The following is a 25,074-nucleotide window of genomic DNA, read 5'->3' on the forward strand; positions in this document are numbered from 1 at the left end:
TGCTGAGGCTGGCCTCAAACTTACAAATCCTTCTTTCTCAGCATCCTGAGTTGCTGGGATTATAGGCGTGGGAGTACCACTGCACCTGGCCAATTTTTAATATGATCATGTTAAATATTTCCCCCAGGAACACTGAGAACCATATCAGAGAGTGCTGAATTTTTCAACAACACTCCAAATTAATTTAGGAAATTCAAGAGGAGGATGTTTCCATGCTCTCTCATCTTTTCTGATATTCCAAGATTGCTTCTCTGATGACAATTCAGAGGAGAAGTTTGGCAGAATGGATAGAGAAACACTGTGTTATTATACGCTGTGAACAGAGAGTCACTTCAAATACCATGATATACGTAGGTCAAAAGTAAAAGGAAGGAAATGAAAAGCCCTACAAACATTGATCAAAAGATTGAAAGGGTGGCTATGTCAAATATCAGATAAAGCAGACTTTATAGCAAAGAAAATTCACAGGAACAGAGAGAGATGTTATACTAGGGTACACTTATTGATCCACCAATAAGAAATAGCAGTTCTAAATGTTCAGGCACTAAACGAGAGAGCAAAAACTGAAAAGAGTGAAGAGTAGAAAAGATAATCCACAATTATTATTGGGGGATTTGATAGAACATCTACACAAAGATCAGCAAAGAGAGACCTCACTCTCAACTGATAGGATTTTCATAACATTTTCAGGACATTCCACGTAACATGAGCAGAATACACATTTTTTCAAGCATGTACCAATTTTTTATTGAGACAGACCACATCTGACCACATCAAAATTTGGCATTAATTTAAAATATTTGAAATCATACAATATGTGTGCTCTGAACACGATGAAATTGAGCTAGAGACCAATAATAGGAAGAGAAAAGAAAACTCTCTTGTTATGGTTTAGATATTAGATGTCTCCCAGAAGCTCACGTGTGAGACAATGCAAGAACATTCAGAGGTGAAATGATTGCGTTATGAGAGCCCTTAACTCAATCAGTGAATTAATCCCCTAATTGGGATTAACTGAGTGGTAACTGAAGGCAGGTAGAGTGTGGCTGGAGGAGGAGATGGGTCACTGGGAGGTTGCCTTTGGTGTATATATTTGGCGAGCTGAGCTTAGGCTCTCTCTGCTTCTTGATCATCCCATGATCTGCTTTCCTCTGTGTGCTTTCCTCGCCGTGATGCTCTGACTCACCTTAAACCCCAAGGAATGAAGCTGTCTGTCTATGGACTGAGACCTCTGAAACTTTTTCTCCTCTGAAATTGTTATTGTCAAGTCTTTTAGTCACAGCAGTGAAAAAGCTGACTAAAACATTTCTATGAAGTGGAAAAAGAAATAAGTCATTTCTAAATAAAACATGGGTCAATAAGGAAATCTCCAGGGAAATGAGAAATATTGAACTGAACGAAAGCAAGATTGCAATACACCAAAATTTATGGGATATAGCTAAAATAGCGCCGAGAGGGAAAAGTACATCCTGAAAGCTTAAGGTAGAAAAGAGAAGTCTCAACTCCATTGTCAAAGCTTTCAGCCCAAGAAACTAGGGAGAGAGCAAAGTAAACATAACCCAAGCAGAGGAATAGAAAAATAAAGCTGAGAGTAGGAACAAATGACATGGAGCAGAGAAAAACCACAGGGAAAAAAACTCAATGAAAAATTAGGTGGTTTTGTTGAAGAGATTATTAAAATTGATGATGTTCTAGTAGATCTGATAAAGAAAAAAGAGAGAAGAAGCACAAATATCAAAAAAGAAAAAGAAAAAAGAAAGAACCCAATAAAGGAATGCTATGAACAACCCACACACATAGATTTGAACAACTCAAAAGAGAAAGATGAACTCACTGAAAAGTAAAAGCATGACTAACTCAATATGAAATCAATAATCAATCCTTAAGAACATTTGAATGTTCCCATCAAAATCCCCTAAGGAATTCATCAAAACTTAAGGGAGAATTAAACTCTATGGAAAGAGCACTTCCCAACTTAATCTGATATGAGAGCTACTCTCAGGTAGGAGATAGGGCATGGGGTTCTGGGCTCTATTTAGGGTCCCTCAGCTCCACCCAACACACTCTCTGGAAATCCTTCCTGTGAAGGGAAACTAGGCCATCTTGTGGTTAAAGGGAGGAAGCTAGATGAGCACAAGAGGAATTCAAGACTCTGAAGGACAAGTCTCTGATCCTGGGCATGGGCAAGAGCCCAAGGGACTGACCTGAAGTTAATTTGTTGCTAGTTAACATATCATTAGCCTTGTATCTTGGTCCCCCCTCCCCAACCCTGCATTTTCCTAGACGGTGGTGGGGAAGAAACGTATGCATGGACAGTAGACAAGAAATTATGTCAAATTCAGCTGTCAATCAAAGTGCCACCAACCCCAGATCCACCCAGGACAGAATGGGAGAACTAACGCAGACCAGTGAAAGTGAGCTCCACTGTGTAGACAGGGCCTTAAGCTACTGCGCAGCTCAGCCCACTCTGCTGTCCTGGGTGTTTTCTTTCATTTTAATAAACCTTTGCCTTGCTTGCCAACCTCTGGCATCTTGCTCAATTCTTTGTTCAAGACACCAAGAACCTGGACCTGGGACCCCCTGGGTGGTCCTGCCTGTGAGCTGGTAACACTCTGATAACAATACCAGATAAAGACAGTATAAAATAAACTACTGTCCTGTATCTTTTATCAACATAGAAGCAAGATTCTTTCCTAAAATATCAGCAATTCAGAATACACACACAATTATGTACATCACCAGGTGTGCATTACCATCGTGTTGAAAGCTTGGTTCAGTAAAAGAAAATCTGGATCATGTAAGTTTATGGAAAAAAAATTCAACACCTATTCATGGCTTTTAAAAAGGCTCAATGTTGGAGGTGACACAATATCTGATTTCAAAATATGCTACAGAGACATAGTTTAAAAAGGAGCATAGTTCTGTCAGAAACATAAACATATAGACCAATGAAATAGAATTGAGGACACAGAAAGAAGCCCGCACAGCTACAGCTACTGTCATCTAGTTCTCGAGAAAGGCAGTAAAAACACGTGTTGGAGAAAAGACAAATGGTGCTGGGAAAATTAGCTATCCATAGGTAGAAGAATTAAACTGGATCCCTCTCTCCCTGTAAAAAAGTCAATTCCAAATGGACATCAAAGACCTATGTATAAGACCAGAAGTTTTGAAACTGCCAGATGAAAACAGGGAGAACACTTCCAGATATATGCACCAAAAAAAACTTCTTCCTGAATATACTCCAGTAGCTCAGAAAATGATAGCAAGAATTGACAAATAGATGATATCAAATTAAAAAGCTTCTGCACAGTAAAGGCAATAATTAACAGAGTGAATAGACAGCCTACAGAATGGGGAAAATCTCCGACAGGTACTCTTCCAACAAGGAATGAATATCCTGAATGTATAAGGCACTAAAAAATCTAACACCAAAACCAAATGCAAACACAAACAAACAAAAATAAAAAACAACAAAAAACCCCAAACAAGCATCCGATATATGGGAAATGAACTAAACAGACTCTTCTTTAAAGAAGAAGTACAAATAGGTAATAATTATATGAAAAAACGTTCAACATGGTTAGTCACCAGGGAAATGCAAATTAAAAATACATTGAAATTCCATCTCAGCTCAGCCCAGTCAGAATGGAAATTATCAAGAGAATAAACAACAATAAATGCTGGTGAGAATGGGAGGAAAAAAGAATCCTTAGACCTTGTTGTTGGGAATGCAAATTAGTATACCTACTGTGGAAATCAGCATGGGGATCCCTCAAAAAACTCAAAACAGAACTGCTGTTATGATCCAGCAATACCACTCCTTGGTATATATAAATGCACACCCATGTTTATCATGACAAACTTCACAATAAGCAATTTACAGATTGCAAAAGGAAAATGTGGTATATAAATATACACACACACACAATGGTGTTTTACTCAACCATAAAAAAGAATGAAATTATGTCATTTGCAGGAAAACAGATGGAAAAAAATGAGTCAGACACGTAGGAAAAAAATCATCATATATCTTCTTTCTAAGGTGGAAGCTAGAGGGGAAAAACAAAACAAAACAGGAAGACAAGGGACACCATCAAAGTAGAAATAGAACATGAAGGTAGAGGAAGGGGACCAGGAGGAGGGAACATGGGGATGTATTCCAGAATGAAACTGACCAAATTGTTTTTGTGTATGTGTGAATATGCCACAGTGAAATCCATTATTCTGTAATAATTAATGTGCCTCTTCCATCCCACAGCCCAAGATTCCTCTGGCCTCTACCATTATCATATGCAAAGCTGCTTCCATTTTCGATATTCAGAACAGTAGTACCTAACCTTCAGTCCCAGTATCTGCCTTAGTCAGTTTCAGCTTCTATAACAAATAACAAATAGTCTGTGTGGCTCATAAATAATGGACACTTATTTCCCACAAGTCTGGAGGCTGGAATTCTGAGGTTAGGGTAGCTGCTTGACCAGGTTCTGGGGAGGGCCCTGTTTTGGGCTGCAGTCTGCCAAATTCTCATGGTATCTCCATAGAGCAGGGAGCAGAGAGGGAAAGAAACGGGTCCTGTGACACTTATAAGGGCACAGATTCCATTCATTAGCTCCAACCTTCTGACCTCTTCGAACTACGACTGCCTCTCAAAGAGAGGCACCTCTTAATACCATCCCCTTGGTGGGCAGGATTTCAACATTCCGTCTAGAGTGCCAGAGTTTTATGAGATATTCTAGTGAATTATCAAATCTGAGGGGGATTGTGGAAGCCCCCAAATTTGTAGCCTGTAGGTCTAAAAGAAATGTGGCCATGGGGACCCCAAAACTTTGGGATGTGTCTGAACTAATATCAGTTCCATGGGAACTGTTCTCTCCTACTGTGCAGTCCACTAAACTTTTTTTGAAGGTGGTCATCTTGGGAAACAGAGAACAGCAGCAAGAAGAGTGAGATATAGATGCAGCAAATGCAGGAATGAGTGGGAAAAAAGGAAGAAAAGAAGAAAAAGAAACCCCAATGAGAAAAACACATACAAAAAGTTGTTCTCTCTAGAGAGAAAGCTTACATTTTATTCAGTAAAAATAACAGTGAACATTGTTTATCCAATTCCATCTCAACGCCTGGAACCTCATATTCTCAAGAGAGTGAGCCCTGATCCCTGAGGCCCCAGCTGTCACCTCCCTGGTGGGGAACCCCTCAGAGAGACCTCTGTGGGCAATCAGCTGTGCCAGCTGCAGAAACAGAATCTGGAGGCAACGGCGATGTAAAGAAAAGCCAAATTTCACTTTCAACATCCACTGTGCATCACTGTGGTGGGTGCAGGTAATGGTGGAGCCAAGGGTCAGAGCCCACGTTACAGGAGTCACTTCATCCCTGGTGATAGGATGGGAACAGAGTGAGGAAGCTGCATTGGGCTGAGAGTTGCCTAGGAGGGATGTGAATGAGCGAATGATTGAATGAAAGGAAGAACAGGAGATGCCCTCCGTGTCCTTTGCATGGGATTTGAGACCAACGGATGAGAAGCTGAGGTCAATGTAACAAGGTTACAACGAACATCATTGTATTCTAACTAGTTCCACTTTCCTCATTTTACAGAGGAAGAACTGAGGCTGAAGACAGATGCATTCTTGGTCTCTGAGGTGGTGGAACCAGAATTCCAACCTAGGTCAGTCTGTTTATTTCCAATGCACAACTTAAAAGAAGCTTCAGAAGTACTGCTATGCAAAAGAGGGCAAATTGTTCAAAAACACTCAAGTGATTGACTATCCTTTCCATAGCATTCCTTTGATTATCAAATACCCTCATCAAAGATGGACCAAAGAATTTCACATTGAGTAAAACCTTCCATAAGAGGCAGATCTCTGTGTGTATGCCCCTTGTTTCTTTAGCTCTTGAAAAATGCCCCTGGCAATGGCATATCCTTCTGTTTGAATTCAGAATGATCAGATTGTTTCATTGTTGCAGAATTATTCCACTCTGTTATTTCTCCAGATACTCGAGAGCACCAGATAAGCCCACATCAGTGACAGGCTTAGCTGGCTCTATTCCCATCACTAGAGGCACATCCACATCTACCCTCAACCACTCCATATGTGGAGCCAGCACAGCTCTGCTTGGCCTTACTGACCTCTGAGCGAGGCTGACGTCTGCCTCTTGTCTTCATTACTCAGGGTTCCATAGGAGAGATTCATCCATGTAGATGTCATGGCACCGTCTCCTGAATTTTCACTAGGTATGTAGTAACGATGACTATTGTTTCTATGACAGACAATGCTGCCAAGAACATTCTTAAGTGTATGTACATATTTGTATATATGTATATTTATAAATACACACATGTATTTGTGTATTACCATATTTATGTGATCATTAATCTTTCTAGAACATGTACCTATCCTGGAAATTCTGGGCCATAGAGAAGCAGGTTCAATTTTACAAGTATTTCTAAATTGTCTTCAACATTACTGCACTCATTTACTTTCTGAACAGACAAATATGATTTATTGTAGGATCACATTATGTCCAAAACTTGGCACTTTAAATCGATGAGTATGAAATTATAATTCAATTCAGTATTCCTATACAATTGTCTGATCACTAGTGAGCTGAGGAGAGTGTCTCTTCACATTTCCTTCATTTACTTCTTTGAGGGGAAGAAGATTGAATCCAAGGGGCTGTAGCACTGAATGATATCCCCAGAACTTTTTATTTATTTATTTTTTAAGTTTTGAGGTAGGGTCTCCCTAATTTGTCCAGGCTGTCCTCCAACTTGAAACCCTTCTAGCTAAGCCTCCTGGGTTGCTGGGTTTACAGGTTCTGACTACTTGCATGGCATCTTTTCATATCTCTATTATACATTTAGCTTTTCTTCTATAAATCTTTTTTTTTTTTTGGCAGGGGTGGGGGTACAGAGGATTGAACTCAGGGACACTCGACCACTGAGCCACATCCCCAGCCCTATTTTGTATTTTATTTAGAGTCAAGGTCTCACTGAGTTGCTTAGGGCCTTGCTTTTGCTGAGGCTGGCTTTGAACTTGTGATCTTCCTGCCTCATCTTCCGGAAATGCTGACTTTACAGTTACCATCACGCCTGGTTATAATTCTCTAATTCATGTCTTTTTTTAATTTTCCAATTAGATTTATTTATAGAAACTATTTATAAATACTAAATACTAATCTTTGACATGGATGAGTTGCAAACAAGTTTGCCAGATTAAATTTCCAGTGAACATCTAATCCTTTCTGTTTTATAATATTGGCTTTAAATAGAGATGAGTTTTCAAGTTTTATCATTTGTACGTTTATGTCTTGTGTCAATATTTTTTTCTACATAAGCTAAGTCATACATATTCAGCAATATTTTACTCTCAAAACTATAAATTTTAAATCTGTAACCCACTTGGAAATAATTTTGGCGAAACATAAAATAGGAATCTAATTTTTTATATACACAGATAAGCACCAAAGAATATTGCACTGTTTTCATTGACGTACACGTTCATGTTTTTATACATCAGGTTTCCATAGACAAATGAGTCTGTTTATGACTTTCTTTCCTCAGTTTCACTGGTCTATTAGTCTACCCTAAAGCCAGCTCCACGGAGTCCTTATAAATTTCTTTATAATAACTTCTGATATCTGGTAGGGCAAATTCTCTTCCACCTTATTTTCCTTTAAAATTCCACATAAAAATATCATGATGAACACAAAAATTTCTTAAGTATTTGACTATAATTTCTAGAATCTATAGATCTGTTTGGGGGAAATGTGGTGTTTGTAGTACTGAGTTCTTATCCATGAAATTTGTCTATGTCTTGGTCTTCTTCAAACTGTTAGACAAACTTTTATTTCCTTAATAAGTATCATGACACACTCTACTGGATTTACACTTACATACATTATATTTATTGTCATCACATGTATTTTTAAACATAGTTTTCCCCTCATTTTTCTAGAATTTGTAATAGCATTTTGCATATTAGCTCAATATCATGTGCCTTTGTATCATGTGACTTTGCTGGTCTACAAATTGATCTGGCAATTCTTTACAGTTTTTCATGCAGAAAATTTCATCATCTCCAAATAATAATAGTCATAGTTCTTCCCATAACTGTAGTGGCTTTCAATTCTTTTGTGTGTCTTTTCTTCTCCTGGTTAAATACTCAAGAAAAACATTGAGTAGCTTCGTCATAGTAGGCATCTGGTCCTATTCCTTCGTTTATGGCCAGTGCTTCTCAGGACTGACTAACAATGAGGGTGTTTGGTACAGCAGTGTGCTAGACCACACGTACCAAGGCAACACAGCTCCCCTCTAACTCTATTTTACTATCATGAAAATGTTTAATTTTATCATATTTTTTGGTATCTGCTGAGAGGATCATATGGCTTTCCCACATTAATGTGGTGGCATGGAAAATTAGGTCAATGAGATTTTCAATGTTAAAAATTTTTCCATCCTGGGATCAATGTCACTTGATCTTGATTGCTGATGGAAAGTGCATTTTCCTTGCTTCTGATGTTTCTTTCCTGCAAGAGGACTTCGATTTGTGAAATCAAGTCCTCCTTCTCTCCATTTTATGGGTTCTGTTTCTAGAAAGGTGAAATGGCATGTTTGATTGGTGAATCTGAGAAGAACATCCTGGCATGTTCTGCTCTGCCCTTACCCGCTTGGAGCATCTGGCTTACTAAAGCCCATGACCCTGCACCCTGAGGTGCTCCCCTGCAATTCTTCAGAGAAAAGACAAATCATTGTTGCCAAGACTGAGTTGGTAAGTCTATCTACCTACTATGTTGATTGGGAGCAAGTAATTTGCTTAATAAACCTGAAGTTTTCCCCAGCTGCCTAAAGATAATATTATAGTCTCTCTATATGCACTTTCTTTTATTTCTCAATTGAATTAAAAAACCTGAGAAGGGAAGAGAATAAATACTGAAGAGTCCTTTGTCCCCAGCAATCACTTATTTACTACATGACTGGATTTGGTGAGTTTTTTTTTTTAAAGTTGTTTACATTTTCATTCACAAATGAATGGGGTTGTAATTTTCCTTTTACTATTATATTACTTTTGTGTTGAGGCTATATTAGCATCATGAAATGAGTCAGAAAATGTTTGGACAATTTTTGAGAGAATATTATACAATATGGGAGGTAATCCATAAACGTTTGGTAGAAATTGCTTGCAACATAGATGAATTGAGTGTTTTTGTGTGTTATTTTTAAATTGCAAATTTAATACTTAAATTTTTATATATATCTGACACATGCATACCTGCAAGCTTGCACACACACATTATCACTCTTAAGAACATTTAAAAAAAAATAAAGAATGAAAAAACATAAAAGAACAAGTGTCAACTTATATTTATGGTACAAACAATCATGATTCAACAAGCACCATGTACCAGCAACCAAATATAAAAGGGAAAATAACTTGTATCACAGGATTTGACTCTCAGTAAAATGACTTAGAAACACGAATGGACCTCATTGCAGTTCTTCTTTAGAAACCATGATTCAAAGATGAAAATTATTATGTAACATTGCTGTTTTCCTAATTTTTTTTAGGATTTTTTTTTTTTATTTAGGATTTAATGATTTCTGGCCCATAAAGGACAACATAGAAAATGTTAATTTATACAGAATGTGAGAAAGAGCAGATGAGAGATTCAAAAGAAGGCTAAACAAAAGTATCTACAAACCAACTCAGTAGAAATATTGGCAAAAATAAAAACTTTTAATGAGAAAGTAGAACACCAAACATTTAATGATAAGTAGAACAACAAAATCTATGACTATTGGAACAATAATCAAATTATTTTGTAGTTAAGGAAAAAAACGATAATAAGGCACTTTGTGATACCACAAGGAAGTGAGGATATGGGGCCCATGCACAGGTAGCTACAGTGTGCACTGGGGCTTCCACCAGAAGGTGAAGTGGCCACACTTGGGCGGAGTGAATGTATGTGTCAGGCCCTCAAACTCAGTGGCGGTGTTTCCAGGAATACATCACAGAGAAATGTTCACACTGAGGTATTTGCAGTAAGACCAGTTGTAGGCGATCTGCTCTTCATCGCTAGCAGAAGACACAGGTAAATGGAGACAATGGACAACACAGAGCACACTTGCCCAGGGGTGGTCTGTGGACCATCATTGCACCAGGGACTCCATTACCTGGCCATGGTGAGATAAGTACAGGAAGTGATAATGCACTTTTAAAACTATTAAATAATTTTGACAATGCTGAGACCATTTTATTGAATTTTAAACATTTGGGTCGAAAACATATTAATAACTTAAAAAGAAATGATCCATTTCCATAGATACATTGAAAACATTTTTATAGAAGACTGTATGTGACCATGTTAGTCACAGTGGAGGTGGTGAGGAGGGAAAGGGGTAAAATGGGAAAATGGGCATAAATTAGAGCAAGATCATATACAACTATCTGGGCAGGCTAAGGTTTTTCAGATATGACAATTTATATTCGGGTAAATGGTATTTTCACTAAAATATAGAGAACGTTTTTAAAAAACATAAGTGAATAAAAGCCAGCATATTTTATGTGCCTTAACTGATATATTTAGGAAACATCAATCACTTCCTGAGAGCTCAGCTGATGCTCAAATAGCCATTTCTCCAAAATACACAGGCAATTATCTGTGCTGAGCACCAAGGTTCAGCCTGTAAATTCAAGTCCATTATGTCACAGAAATACGCTCTGAACCCACCGTGGAACCCAATGTTATACCATTTTCACATCCACATTAAGAGAATCACAGGGTCATACCTTTTCTGCTCTTGTCTCTTTGCCACTTTACACATGCTGTTTAATCTTTAGCAACCATGGGACACAATAATGGCACTGAAGTGACTGAATTCATTCTGCTGGGATTTGCGGGTCAACACAAGTTTTGGCACATCCTCTTCATGGTATTTCTGGTGACCTATGCAGCCACCTTACTAGGCAATGTGGGGATGATCCTCCTCATCAAGAGCCACTCCTCCCTTCACACTCCTATGTACTTTCTCCTCCAACACTTGGCTTTTGTGGACCTCTGCTATGCCTCTGCTATCACTCCCAAGATGCTGCAGAATTTCCTGTGCAACAAACAATCCATCTCCTTCACAGGATGTCTGGTGCAATTGCTGGTCTATGGTACTTTTGTAACCAATGACTGCTACATCCTGGCTGCGATGGCAGTGGACCGATACGTGGCCATCTGTAACCCACTGCACTACCCAGCTGTCATGTCTTGGAGGCGCTGCATTCAGCTGCTGCTCGGTTCATATTTCATGGGTTTCCTGAATGCCTCTGTAAACACAGGTTTTACTTTCTCATTGAACTTTTGCAAATCCAATGCAATTAACCACTTCTTCTGTGATGTACCCCCAATCCTTGCCCTGTCATGCTCCAGTATCCACGTCAACATCATGGTACTGACTGTCTTTGTGGGGTTTAACTTGACATTCACTGTGCTGGTCGTCATCTTTTCCTACACATGCATCCTGGATGCCATCCTGAGGATATCTTCTGCTGCAGGCAGGAAGAAAGCCTTCTCCACATGTGCCTCCCACCTGACAGCAGTCACTATTTTCTATGGGACTCTCTTGTATATGTATGTACATCATGGGACCAATAGATCTCAAGAGCAAGAAAAAGTGGCATCTGTGTTTTATGGTATCATAATTCCCATGTCAAACCCTCTCATCTACAGCCTGAGAAACCAGGATGTGATAAAAGCCCTAAAACACATAGGAACTAAGAGCTTCTAGCTTGAAACATGATTTCTATGTCAGCAGGATCCAACAAGAAGGCCAAAGGGCTCTTAGTATTCAATCAAGTAATGAGGCAAATGTTTCTGACATAAAAATCTATTCCTTAATTATCAACAACACCTAAAAGATGCCAAAAATCAATTGATTACATAATTGAATTTCTAATAATATGTTTCCTAGAAAACAGCCGTCTGAAAATAAGTAATAAGTTTTTGCTATTGCCTTTGTACACTTTGATGAGCCTCTTGATATATCTGACATTAAATTAATTAAAGAGAACATAATCAATGCTATATAAATGCCTCTTCAGTTGCACTATGAAGATTCACCTAGGGAAAAACCTGATTGGTTTTTATGAAGTAGTTGCCTTCTCTTCTCTTTTGGTCTTGTCTTCAGAATAAAAATAGCTCTTGTTTTTCTCTCAATATCTATCTTATTATTATGAAGTCAAATTTAGAGGGCACTTCTTCAGATAATATGTACCTACAGAAGAGTCAGACCAAGATCACAATAGGGTAGATCATCACACATATGGAGGAAAAAGGAATGAAATCCACCCTTTCTGTCCTATTTTCTTAACAAATTAGGAAACTGACACCGAAGTCAGGAAAATCTGGTATATATCAGCATTATCATTGGTAAAATGTACCTTGAATCTTCAACTCTCTTCCTCTATCGGTGTATGTCTTAGGAAAACAAAATCCAATGCAGAGGAGACTCATTGCCCAAACTCCAAAATTGAGAACAGATACAAGAATCCAGGATTAAATCTGGAAGTACAAGTATGCACTCTGAACATGGTATTCTCAACAGCTGGAGGAAATATGAAAGGATTAAGCACACACTCATCCTATTTACAGGAAATATAAATTAAAAGGCTGAGAACCCTTGTTGCAATTCTGTTTTGGTATTTTCTCTGGTTAGTTAAACCATAGGGAGGTGTCAGTGGGATCTTTGTTCACCACCTTTCCCAATGTTTCCAGAAAGTTCACTGAGATAGAAACAGTGGTCAACCAACCATCACCCAAACGTGCCAAGGGAATTCAAATGATTCCCAACTATGCAGCAGGGTACATCACAGTAGAGAAGTCCCCAAATTAGTTAAGTCTGGTCTCATATGATGATGCTGGTATCCTGTCCATCCTTCCCCTATTGAGAGAAATCTTAACTCTACTCTGAAATGTAAGGAAATCTCTAAAAATGAAGTACAAGTTTGATCTTTTCCATGCTGGACCATCCTTATGGAGGGAACGTCAGGAAGTTTTCCCATCCTGATATTCTCCTTATACAATTGTTCTTAGAGATAATGGCTGCCAGTGCCCTTGCTCAGAGGAACTGGACTGCTCAGAGGTGGGAAATATTCTTAGTCAATTTCTGTTCCAAATTAGTTATATTCAACATTTATAAACTAGAAATACATTAAATAAAGGACAAAAGTAAGGCAATAGTTATAGCAAATTAACCTGTTCCAGCCCATGACAGACCACATTAAGAAAAAGTTTATTTTATAGAAAAATAATTAGATATAATTAATGAAATTGATCAAGTTCATATTTAGGGACTTTAGTTTGTTTTAAAAAGCATGGATTAAATCATGTCTAGAGTTAAAAAGTTCAGGTTTTTTTTTTTTTAAACTTCTGCTACACATGCTTAGAAATTAGGCATTAGGGAGGCATTTGTAGTTTAATATGAACTTTGCTAAATGAGCCCAAGTATGGATTAGGGGAAGAGGGAATTTCTCTAGGTTTCTGCCACTTTGAAAGTTAAAAATCATTTAAGCCAGCCTTTGGTTGAACAAAGTTTGCAAATATCTCTAAGAATTTACAAAACCATTTTAGAAGCTACATTTTAAGCTACAGTGTTAAAACAAAATTTATGACTCTACAAATACTAGAATTAATAAGCACAAATAGGATAAAATAATTAAGCCTACCTTTCAAAAGATGATAAAATTATTGTAAGTTGAGAAAAAAATTCTTTTATTTTACATCAACTTAGTTTATAATCACTATTTTTAAATGATACAACTCATAAATCTAAGGCCTCATTCTTTGCAGCAAAAGCAAAAATGTGGGATTTTTGTTTTTTTTCTTTTCATTTTATTGTTTGCTATCTTTTAAAGAAAAATAATGCTTGGGGAAGCAGGAAATACAGAAATGAGAGGATAATTAGCTTCACAGTACGGAAACAAATTAGAGAGCCTGGTGGAAGATGATTTTCTGTCAGAAAGTATTGATCACCAAAAGCTATACAGAAGATACAAAATAGCAACTACTACACCATCATAAGGAAAGAAGGAATTGATTACAATTCAGCAGCTAGAGTACCTATTTGTGGGCCTGAAAGTTATCATGGACCAGAAAATACTGACGTAAGGTGACCCATGTAGGGCACGGCTGAAGAAGGAAGGCTTCATGGTAATTTACATGAAGCAAGCTAACAAAGCTCAAAAACTAGCCCAGTGCCACTCACAGACATTAATATAAAATCACGAAATAACCATAGCAACACAAAAATAATGGCAGCACAATGAAAAGAAAATTGTCTCAAAACTAGCAACTCAAAGCAGGAGTTCTTCCATAGGACCACAGAATACTTGAGTATTAGAAAATCTACTATAATAGTTCCTTCAAGAGATATCTGCGCTCCTGTGTTTATTGCAGTATTATTCACAATAGCCAGGACATCAAAACAATGTAAAGTCCACCACGGGGTAAGTGCATGGAGAAAATGGGGCACAAGTACCCCTCCACACACATATATGCACAATGGAACATTATTCAGTCTTTAAAAAGAAGGAGATCAACCATTCCTGACAATATAGACAAACCTGCAGAACAATATCTGAATGAAATAACTCAAAACACAAAAGACACTGAGTTTGCCTTCTCTGAGCAAAGGCATTTACAGCCATTATGTTTAAGAATAATTGCTTTGTGAATGGGAACCACTTGGGTTCACTTGGTACATTTGGGTGATGATTGGTTGACAACCCCATTGTTACGGTCTCAGTGAACTTTCGGGAAACACTGGGAAAGGTGGTGAACAATGTCTCTTATCCATGATCCCACTGACACCTCCCTGTGGTTTAACTGACCAATGAAATACCAGAACAGAATTACAAGGAGAGCTGTCAGCCTTTTACTTTACATTTCCTGTACACTGTAGGAGGGTGTGTGCTTGATCCTTCTTTTTTAGCCCCCAGCTGTTGAGAATACCATGTTCTGAGTGCATACTTGACTTCTGGATTTAAGCTTGAACTCTCTCTCTCCTCATTGTTTTTGAAGATTGGGTGATATAAAGCATCAAGTTTTAGGTAAATGAATCTGCTCTGCACTAGATTTTGTTATCCTAAGAAGTATAGCTTTCATCACAAAGCTAGAGAAAGCCAGCTAGAGATTCAAGTTGCACTTATCAATCATGCAGCCAATATGCACCAGATCTTTCTGACACCGATGTCAATTTTCTATTTTGTTAGGAAACCAGGAGAGCATGAATATCAAATGCCTTGATATCTGTGAGGATTTCCCTATCTGCTCCCACTCTTGTTTTCTGTACCTAGTATCCAAAGAAAGAGCCTTTACTATTTTTGTTTCAAATAAAAACCTAGATAGCTAGAGAGAAATAGCAGGAGTTATTTTTCATTTTAAAGAAGAGATATACTTCTTTTTTAAATGTTTCTCTTAGTGTATTATACATGATGGTTGGATTTATTTTGACATAATCATATAGGCATGGAAGTGAATTTGCTCCATTTCAGTCCCCAGTGCTTCCCCCTTCCCTTCTATCCTCTTATTCCCCTTCCTCTTACTCTATTGCTTATTTACTTATTGATAATCAGTGCATTATAGATGCACATAAAGGTGGAATTCACCTGGGTATATTTATACAGGTATATAGCCTAATTTTGTCAAATTTATTCCACAATTCCTCCCCTTCCCCAACTCTCTTTATTCCCCTTTAATCTAAGAGGAGATGTGTTTTCCTAGAGGAAAAGTGGAATAAAGTCAACGAAGCTCTTATTTCCTATGTGTTTTAGGGCTTTTATCACATCCTGGTTTCTTGGGCTATAGATGAGGGAGTTTGACATGGGAATTATGATACCATAAAACACAGATGCCACTTTTTCTTGCTCTTGAGATCTATTGGTCCCATGGTGTACATACATATACAAGAGAGTCCCATAGAAAATAGTGACTGCTATTAGGTGGGAGGCACATGTAGAGAAGGCTTTTTTCCTGTCTGCAGCAGAAGATATCCTCAGGATGGCATCCAGGATGCATGTGTAGGAAAAGATGACAACCAGCACAGTGAATGTCAAGTTAAACCCCACAAAGACAGTCAGTACCATGATGTTGACGTGGATACTGGAGCATGACAGGGCAAGGATTGGGGGTACGTCACAGAAGAAGTGGTTAATTGCATTGGATTTGCAAAAGTTCAATGAGAAAGTAAAACCTGTGTTTACAGAGGCATTCAGGAAACCCATGAAATATGAACCGAGCAGCAGCTGAATGCAGCGCCTCCAAGACATGACAGTTGGGTAGTGCAGTGGGTTACAGATGGCCACGTATCGGTCCACTGCCATTGCAGCCAGGATGTAGCAGTCACTGGTTACAAAAGTACCATAGACCAGCAATTGCACCAGACATCCTGTGAAGGAGATGGATTGTTTGTTGCACAGGAAATTCTGCAGCATCTTGGGAGTGATAGCAGAGGCATAGCAGAGGTCCACAAAAGCCAAGTGTTGGAGGAGAAAGTAGGAGTGTGAAGGGAGGAGTGGCTCTTGATGAGGAGGATCATCCCCACATTGCCTAGTAAGGTGGCTGCATAGGTCACCAGAAATACCATGAAGAGGATGTGCCAAAACTTGTGTTGACCCGCAAATCCCAGCAGAATGAATTCAGTCACTTCAGTGCCATTATTGTGTCCCATGGTTGCTAAAGATTAAACAGCATGTGTAAAGTGGCAAAGAGACAAGAGCAGAAAAGGTATGACCCTGTGATTCTCTTAATGTGGATGTGAAAATGGTATAACATTGGGTTCCACGGTGGGTTCAGAGCGTATTTCTGTGACATAATGGACTTGAATTTACAGGCTGAACCTTGGTGCTCAGCACAGATAATTGCCTGTGTATTTTGGAGAAATGGCTATTTGAGCATCAGCTGAGCTCTCAGGAAGTGATTGATGTTTCCTAAATATATCAGTTAAGGCACATAAAATATGCTGGCTTTTATTCACTTATGTTTTTTAAAAATGTTCTCTATATTTTAGTGAAAATACCATTTACCCGAATATAAATTGTCATATCTGAAAACCTTAGCCTGCCCAGATAGTTGTATATGATCTTGCTCTAATTTATGTCCATTTTCCCATTTTACCCCTTTCCCTCCTCACCACCTCCACTGTGACTATCATGGACTCATGGTCACATACAGTCTTCTGTAAAAATGTTTTCAATATATCTATGGAAATGGATCATTTCTTTTTAAATTATTAATATGTTTTCGACCCCATTGTTTTAAAAGCAATAAAATGGTCTCAGCATTGTCAAAATTCTTTAGTAGTTTTAAACATGCATGGCCACTTTCTGTACTTATCTCTCCATGCCTCTTTTTACTTTTTGCCAGTAAATCTACTGAGGTGATTTAGGGATACTTTTGTTTGCTCTATTGTTAAACCTCTCATGATGTGTCAACAAAGATGTTCTTATGTTCTGTAACCCAGTAACACAACTTTTATCCTTTATAACCAGAAATCAATTACTCCTAAATAATATCTGACATTTTTGCTTCATGATTTGTTTCAAAAAACCCAAATATTAATGAAGTTCATTCTTTTTGAAAGTTCATTTTGTTATGAGAGCCAAATTCTGTGATACTCATGACTGCATCATGAGCCTCATTAAGGAAAAGAAAACATTAAAGGCTTGAAGAAGACCAAAAATCAGACTGTTTTTCTGGATAAGCTCCCAATACTATAAATATCACATATCACCCATAAATTAATTTATAGGTTCTTTGCAATTCTAATCAGATACTTGAGAAAAATCTTTTGTTCAACTTGGCATTTTACATGGAATTTCCTAGGAAAACAGGTGGGAGCAGGACTTGTCCTATGAAACATCAGACGTTATTATGAAGAAATTAATAAGAAAAGTGTGGAGGTGGCTTTGGTAGACTAACAGGACAATGGAACTGAGAAAAGGAAGTCAAAAACAGACCCTTTAGTCTATGGACACTTGAGGTGTGAAAACATTAATATGTATATCAGAGAAAAATGGAGCAATACCAAAGTGCTCTAAATGCTTACATATTGAAAAAATAATTTGATTCCCTCCTTTATATTTTACAAAAATGGCTTCCCAATGTGTCAGAAATTGAGATTTCAGTTTTGAGAATAAAACATTGCTGAATATGTATGATTTAGCTATATAGAAAAAATTTAGATGACTTAAAAGCACAAATCATAAAAATTAAAAATTACACTCTATTTAAAATTATCAGTATAAAAGAGCAAAGACTGAATAGTACTGGAAATTTGGTCAGGCAGATTTATTCCCAACACATAGATGTCAAAGATTGTATGTATCCAGTATATGTATCTAATTATAATTCAGTGTAATGTGAAAATTTGTAAGAGATATAAACAGGGTAATTATGGAAGAAAATAAACCTAAATATTCGATAGAAATATGAAAAGATACACAGCTCTCTAGTAATCAATTATATATGAATAATTCAAAGTATAATTTTACAGATATTACTTTAAATTACCAAGTTTTGGTGACAACATGGTCCCTCAGAAACTCATATTTTTCTGTTGGTAAGGTAAATTAGTACAGTAATGTTTGAGACAATTGAAAATATTAGCACAATTAACTATGCGAGTCTATGATCCAGTATTTCTAGTATAAGCCATATCCTAGCAATATCAGTGACTACTTATAATGGATATTCACACATATGTACATGTACATGTTTGTGTAAGTGTTGATACAAATAGACATATACAAATTAGAGCAGCATTTTTTTTTGTAGCATGGTATGCTCCAAATATCTAAAAGTATGGTAGCCCCTTTGTGTATGGGTAATGGTAGAGACCACAGGAATATTGAGTTATATGCTAGAAAGAGATAGACTTCTGTGATCAGAATTTTTAAATGATTCACACAAGGACTCACAAAAAAAGAGTTATAGAGATAGCTTTCTTATTATTAGAGAATACCCAATTAACCATGAGTGGAATATAGGATGGATAGTATAGAGGCTCCTGATGAAGTCTTAGATGGGAAGGAGTAGCATGTTATTGGACAATGGGGAAAAGACAATCCTTTCCATAAAGTGGCAAGAACTTGGCCGAGATGTGTTCACATTCTTGTATTTCAAGGCAGATAGGGTGATGAAAATGCATATCTAGCTGAGGAGATCCTGGAGAAAGTGTTGAAGGAGTCATTTGCTTCTTGCTAAGTGCTTTTGGTCAAGGTGAAAACAGTAACACTATTTAGGATAGATTTGTCAAACACAAGAGACTAGGAGCTTAAAGATTTGGGAAAATCTCAGGATGTCTGTACTGCAAATTATGACACATCATACTTGGAAGAGATTACTAAGGGCATGGCCAGGTGACTGATGAGGAGATTCATAGGGACATGAAACCAGGATCTTATGTGAATCAAATAATCCCAAAGCCAGGATCTGAGATGGGATTATGCCAGCAGAAAAAACACCAGTTAGGAGTCAATGAAAGATGGAAAAGGGGAAAAATTGAAGCAAGATTGTTGAACTGCTTGGAACCTTCAGGATTGAACCATTGCTGATTCCTCCAAAGGCAGGATGAAGGACCCTGCAGGCCATTCATAGATCACTGGGGCTACCACACTTGCCAAAGGCACAGAGTTCATAGGCTCATCATAATCATCATTATGATCATCATCATGATTATCATCATCACCATCATCATAATCATTAGTGGTATTGAATTATTGAATTCAGGGGTGCTTTACCACTAAGTTACATCCCCAGTCATTTATTTATTTATTTTTTTGAGACAGGGTTTTGCTAAATTACATTGGCTGACCTCAAACTTGTGATTCTTCTGCCTCGGGCTGACCTCAAACTTGTGATTCTTCTGCCTCGGGCTGACCTCAAACTTGTGATTCTCCTGCCTCAGCCTCTTCAGTAGTGGGATTACAGCTCTTACTCAGCTCAAGACGGTTATTTATTTATTTATTTATTTTTACAGAATGTCTCTTATATTATTCACTAAACAGCAGATTTCTTGATGAACAATTGTTGATGAAAGTTGTTGTTCATCAACTGTTATCTCAAGAGGGTTATTTTTAAGTAATAGATCCTCATAGAGTTTACTTTCCTAGGTTTGGGACTTGTTTTGGACAATTGCTCCTTTCTTATTTCTGCTTTTTGGAGTGGGAATTTCTATACTATTCCTATCCTGTCAATGTTTTTTGGAAGCACATAAATTGGTTTGAGAGGTTCACAGCTGAACAGGAGTTTTGCCTAAGAATAAATCATATCATGATTCTCATTCATATTTTATTTAGATGATGTTTACATAAGACTTTGGACTTTAGGCTTGAGTTGATGGTGATATACATCAAGATTTTGGGATTTTTGAAATTGAATGAAGGCATTTTGTGTGCAAGATGGATATGAATTATAGAGGCCAGAGATGGAATTTTATGAACATAATATGTATGTCCCCTTGAGGTTCATTTGCTGAAATTATAATTCTTACTTTAATAGTAGGACATGAAATCTTTAGGAGATAATTAAGTCACAAGGGTGGAACAACTCCGAAGGGGTTTAGTGAGCCCTTTAACCTTTTTTATGCTATGTTAGGAAGGACACAATGAGATACCATGTTCAAGCCAGCATCTTCATTGTGGAATTCTAGCCTCGAGAATTATGAGAAAGAATTTTTTGTTTTTTATGAACTACCCTATCATTTGTTACAAAGTCCAAACTGAGGAAGATACCAGGAAAGAACTATACATACAAGTACAGTTTTATTACAACAAGCAAGAAGATACAAATAAGAAACAACCAAAGGAATAGATACATAGAGTGAAGTCTGGGAGTGATCCAAATATGACTTTCACCATCCTGGAGGATGAGTTATGCTCCTGACTCCAAGTAAGGCAATGTGCGTGGAGTATTACCTATTCAAGAAGGTGTCCAGAATTTTTATGGGGGCTTGAGGACAAACTAGCCACATGACTGATCTTTAGATATAGGCCGCTCCTAGAGGAACAATATCGTCTTGAGTCTCCAGTTCCTTTTGCATTTGAAACTGATGTAGAATATTCCCATGTTTCCATTATAAATCATTTTTTGAACTGTCCAATGTCAAAGACTCAAGGAAAATGTTGATAATCCTATTGGGTAGGGCATTCCTTCAATTTAAAGATCATTCCCTAGTATCTGAGAATAGGCCAAAACTTTTTTTTAGGCAAGCTTAATTTTTCTCTGTACAAACTCAAATATATGACCTCTATTCAAGACATGTGCCATGAAGCTGCAATGAAGTCTGGGGTATAAAATTTCTAGTTCTGCCACTTTACTTTTTCTATAAAATCAGAGTTCTTTCAGGAAGGATTAAGATAATGAATGGATTGCCTAGTGCATAGACAACCAGCTATGTTTTGCCACACAAGGAATGGTTATTAATTCTTTGTATTTCAGTGCATGTAGCTATTCTTTCCTCCATGCTATTTCCATTCCAAACTATTTAGAGTATGGTATCATATTTCTTTCCTTACAGTCTAAACTTACATTTTTTAAAAGCATGGTTGTCCATAAGAACAGTTTACTGTGCTGGACTGTAGATGGTAAACTTCCTCATTGAATGGACACCTTCACCTTTTCTATATGTATTCTCTGTTCATTTATTCAAAAAACAGTCTAATGGGTACTTAGAAAATTCCTGACACTAATAGATGCTGGAGACTTAATAATGAATTTCTTCATAGAGATCCAATTTAAATGTTTCTATAGTTTTCATATATGGCAGGATGAAACATGTCCTAATCAGGGTGTCATCGAGAAATAAATTTTCTCTGAGTAGGAGCTTACCATTTTGAGGTAGGCATGAAAATGGCCACAAGTACTTTCTTTCATTGCCTGTACTTCATTATGGTATGACGCACAATCTGAATACTAATGCTTTTCTGCTACCTATTCTTTGTCTTGATTCAAAGGGCTTTTGGCCTACATTTCTATTGGGTTTCTATAGCATTTATCAAAAAAAAAAGATCAGTATAGCTTTTGTAAATAAATAATCACTGGCAGTGTTTAGATGTATCTATTTCTAGGTTACCTGTACTGGAGATGGAAATAGAAAATGTTTGCATGAGTTCCCTTTCCCTAGGGAGAAAGGGATAGAATGAGATGAAAAAGGGTAACTAATGATAGAAATAAGTGTATTCAGGTGCCAGGGAATGTAACAACATGGGAATTTTAGGTAAAAAGGATATCTTGAGTCAAAATATGCTTTTTAAAGAATTCATTTTACATTGAGGTTTGTTTAATAATTTGGACAGAATAAACAAAAGACCTTATTGTACATAATATAATGAAATTGTTTAAAGATGAGGAAAATGAATTTACATTTTTTTAATTATGGAAAGCTAGGTATTTTTGTAGCCATTAAAAGCATACTTGAAAAATATTTAAAATGATAGTCTATAAAGTTTATGCACTGTGGAGAACAGTGACAGTGCATGGGAGCCCAGTAACTGAGATTGGGGTCCCTGATGACTTCATGGCTGTAGCATACTTGGTGACTGGGAAATTTTCTATCCAAAGGTATAGGATGTACAGTTGCTATGACAATGCTCTCCATGGGGAGACTCTGTTGCTAGAGTCTTAACAGCTTCAACCTTGCTCTCAGGCACACAGTTTCTGAGACTGAAGGAACTTCCTTGCTAGACAATAGCAGTGTTTCACCAGTTCTGCTGCTGCTGAATCTGTCCACAAATTAGTAACTTTAAACAATGGACTTTCTTGAGAGCTACACAATGCTCCTATTATTTCACATTGCAACCATGGAATGTAACTTAGGAAATAGCTGCATATATTGCTAACTCTGTAACTTTCATGATTCAAAGAATAATGCTTGCATAGTCTTTAATCTGATTAATGAGACATATATAATAAAGATTGCTGGTGTAATTCTTTTGGCCTGCTTCTCCATCAAAGAGCAGCACTCCACCAGATCCCAGCTGTTTTACCTTCAAAATTTGTGTATGTGACTCTTATTTCTTCTAATCTCCCATTGCCCCTCACCAGAACCTGCTAGTTTGGCCACCACAATGGTCACGGCAATAGACATTTCTTAATATTTCAATCTTTTCCATAAAGCATTCTCCATAGGGATTATTTATTTTCAAATGGTATTACAGAGTAAATGAGTCTCAGAAGAGGTCTTAGGATATTTCTTACATCTAAGATATTTTGTATCAATAAGGGTATCCTTGATTTAAAATCTCTGAATGTTTTCAATTTTTGAAACAACTCTACTGGTGCTTTAATGTGCTGAATTGGAACAATTTGGATCCAACCTAAAAGAGCTTTTTGGCCACCACTTTTAAAGCTTCTTTCACCTCCTTGTTTCTCAGACTGTAGATCAGGGGGTTCAACATGGGAATGACAATGCCATAAAATGCAGAGGCCACTTTCATATTCTCTTGGGCATTCTCAGAATGACGCTGTAAGTACATGTAAGCAAGGGTGCCATAGAAAATGGTGACTGCTGTCAGGTGGGAGGCACAGGTGGAGAAGGTCTTCTTCCTCCCTGCTGTAGAAGACATCTTCAGGATGGTGGTCAGGATGTAAATGTAGGACAAGGTGACGACTAACACAGTGAACGTCAAGTTAAATCCCACAAACACAGTAAGTACCAGGATGTTGATGTCAATGTTGGAGCATGATAGCATGAGAATTGGGGGAACATCACAGAAAAAGTGATCAATGATGTTGGACTGACAGAAGGACAGTGAAAATGTAAAACCCGTTTGTACAGAGGCATTTATTGATCCCATGAGGTATGAACCAGCTACCATCTGGATGCAGACTGTCTGAGACATGATGATGGAATAGTGAAGAGGCTTACAGATGGCTACGTAACGGTCAACTGCCATTGCTGCCAGGAGGTAGCAGTCACTGGTAGCAAAGTTTGCATAGACCAGTAATTGCATTAAGCATCCACTAAATGATATGGACTTGTTTTCTGTGATGAAGTTTTGCAGCATCTTGGGAGTGATAGCTGTCGTGTAACAGATGTCAACAAAGGCCAGATGTTGTAGGAAAAAGTACATGGGTGTTTGGAGTCTGGCATCTGTCCTGATGAGTAGGATCATTCCAGTATTCCCCACCGTGGACGTCACGTAGATCATGAGAAACACAATGAAGAAGATGATCTGAAACTGACGTTGGGCACCAAATCCTAGAAGGTAGAATTCAGTCACTTCAGTGCCATTTCCTTGTGTCATGGCTACCCAACGTCTGGATAGAAGCAAGAGAAGGATCAAGAGAAGAAAGGAAATCTTTGTGACTTTTTCAAATGAAAGATCCTTACATTTCATGTTACTTTTGTTTTATTTTGATATTTATGACAAAACCAGAATCTGGTTTACTGTTTACTGTCTTCCAAATATTTTTTCTATATTTTTGATAAGAAGCCATCACAAACCAGTGTATTCAAGCTATAGATAAATTTTACAGCGGAGAAAGCTTCAGAGAGGAAGACCAACTTTTAACCTGTGATTATGAAAAATGTATATTAAACTACTTTTTCATTATTTTAAATAAATATGTATACTTGCATAAAGCATTAGGATTTTCCACTTTTCAGCAGTCTATAATTTTTCATAGGCATTTATTATTCTTGTCATTTAATCCTGATTCAAACTTCTGACATTAGAACTCATTGGAATGAAGAATTCTGAGTTATGTTCATGGTTGTGTTTGTCAGCTTTTCCACTGTTGTGACTGAAATACCTGATAGAACAATTGTAGAGCGGAAAAGTTTATTTGGGGTTCATTTTTTTAGAGGTCTCAGTCCACAATTCCATTCCTCTGTGCTCAAGGGGAGGCTGAACCTCATGGCAAAAGAGTCTGGCAGAGGGAAACAGCTCACATGATGATCAGACAGCAGACAAGGAGACTCCACTCAACACATACAAAATGTATTCCCCAAAGGCTTGCCCCTAACAACTTACCTCCTCTAGGCACACCCTACCAGCCTTCAGTTACCACTCTGTTAATCCTCTCAGGATTAATTCA

The 25,074-nt window shown here is 37.5% G+C and overlaps 2 protein-coding genes and 1 pseudogene across 2 annotated transcripts; 1 reads left to right on the forward strand and 2 right to left on the reverse strand.

The window, feature by feature from the left end:
* Nucleotides 1-10,837: 10,837 nt before the first annotated feature.
* On the forward strand, nt 10,838-11,806 carry LOC124093335 (olfactory receptor 5AK2-like). Its single transcript, XM_046445766.2, has one exon. The coding sequence runs from the start codon at nt 10,838-10,840 to the stop codon at nt 11,765-11,767; it is 930 nt and encodes a 309-aa protein (XP_046301722.1). The 3' UTR covers nt 11,768-11,806.
* A 3,949-nt stretch (nt 11,807-15,755) lies between these two features.
* On the reverse strand, nt 15,756-16,705 carry LOC124092751 (olfactory receptor 5AK2-like; annotated as a pseudogene).
* Nucleotides 16,706-23,351: 6,646 nt separating this feature from the next.
* Nucleotides 23,352-24,281, reverse strand: LOC124093334 (olfactory receptor 5AK2-like). The gene has a single exon (XM_046445765.1). The coding sequence runs from the start codon at nt 24,279-24,281 to the stop codon at nt 23,352-23,354; it is 930 nt and encodes a 309-aa protein (XP_046301721.1).
* Nucleotides 24,282-25,074: the final 793 nt, after the last annotated feature.

Source organism: Marmota monax, unplaced genomic scaffold, assembly GCF_021218885.2.
Source record: "Marmota monax isolate L192 unplaced genomic scaffold, Marmota_monax_Labrador192_F-V1.1 WCK01_AAM20220418_F8-fsc00038, whole genome shotgun sequence".
Lineage (NCBI taxonomy): Eukaryota > Metazoa > Chordata > Mammalia > Rodentia > Sciuridae > Marmota > Marmota monax.

Coding starts and splice junctions, on each gene's coding strand:
- LOC124093335 (XM_046445766.2), top strand. CDS start 10,838: ATGGGACACAATAATGGCACTGAAGTGACTGAATTCATTCTGCTGGGA.
- LOC124093334 (XM_046445765.1), bottom strand. CDS start 24,281: ATGACACAAGGAAATGGCACTGAAGTGACTGAATTCTACCTTCTAGGA.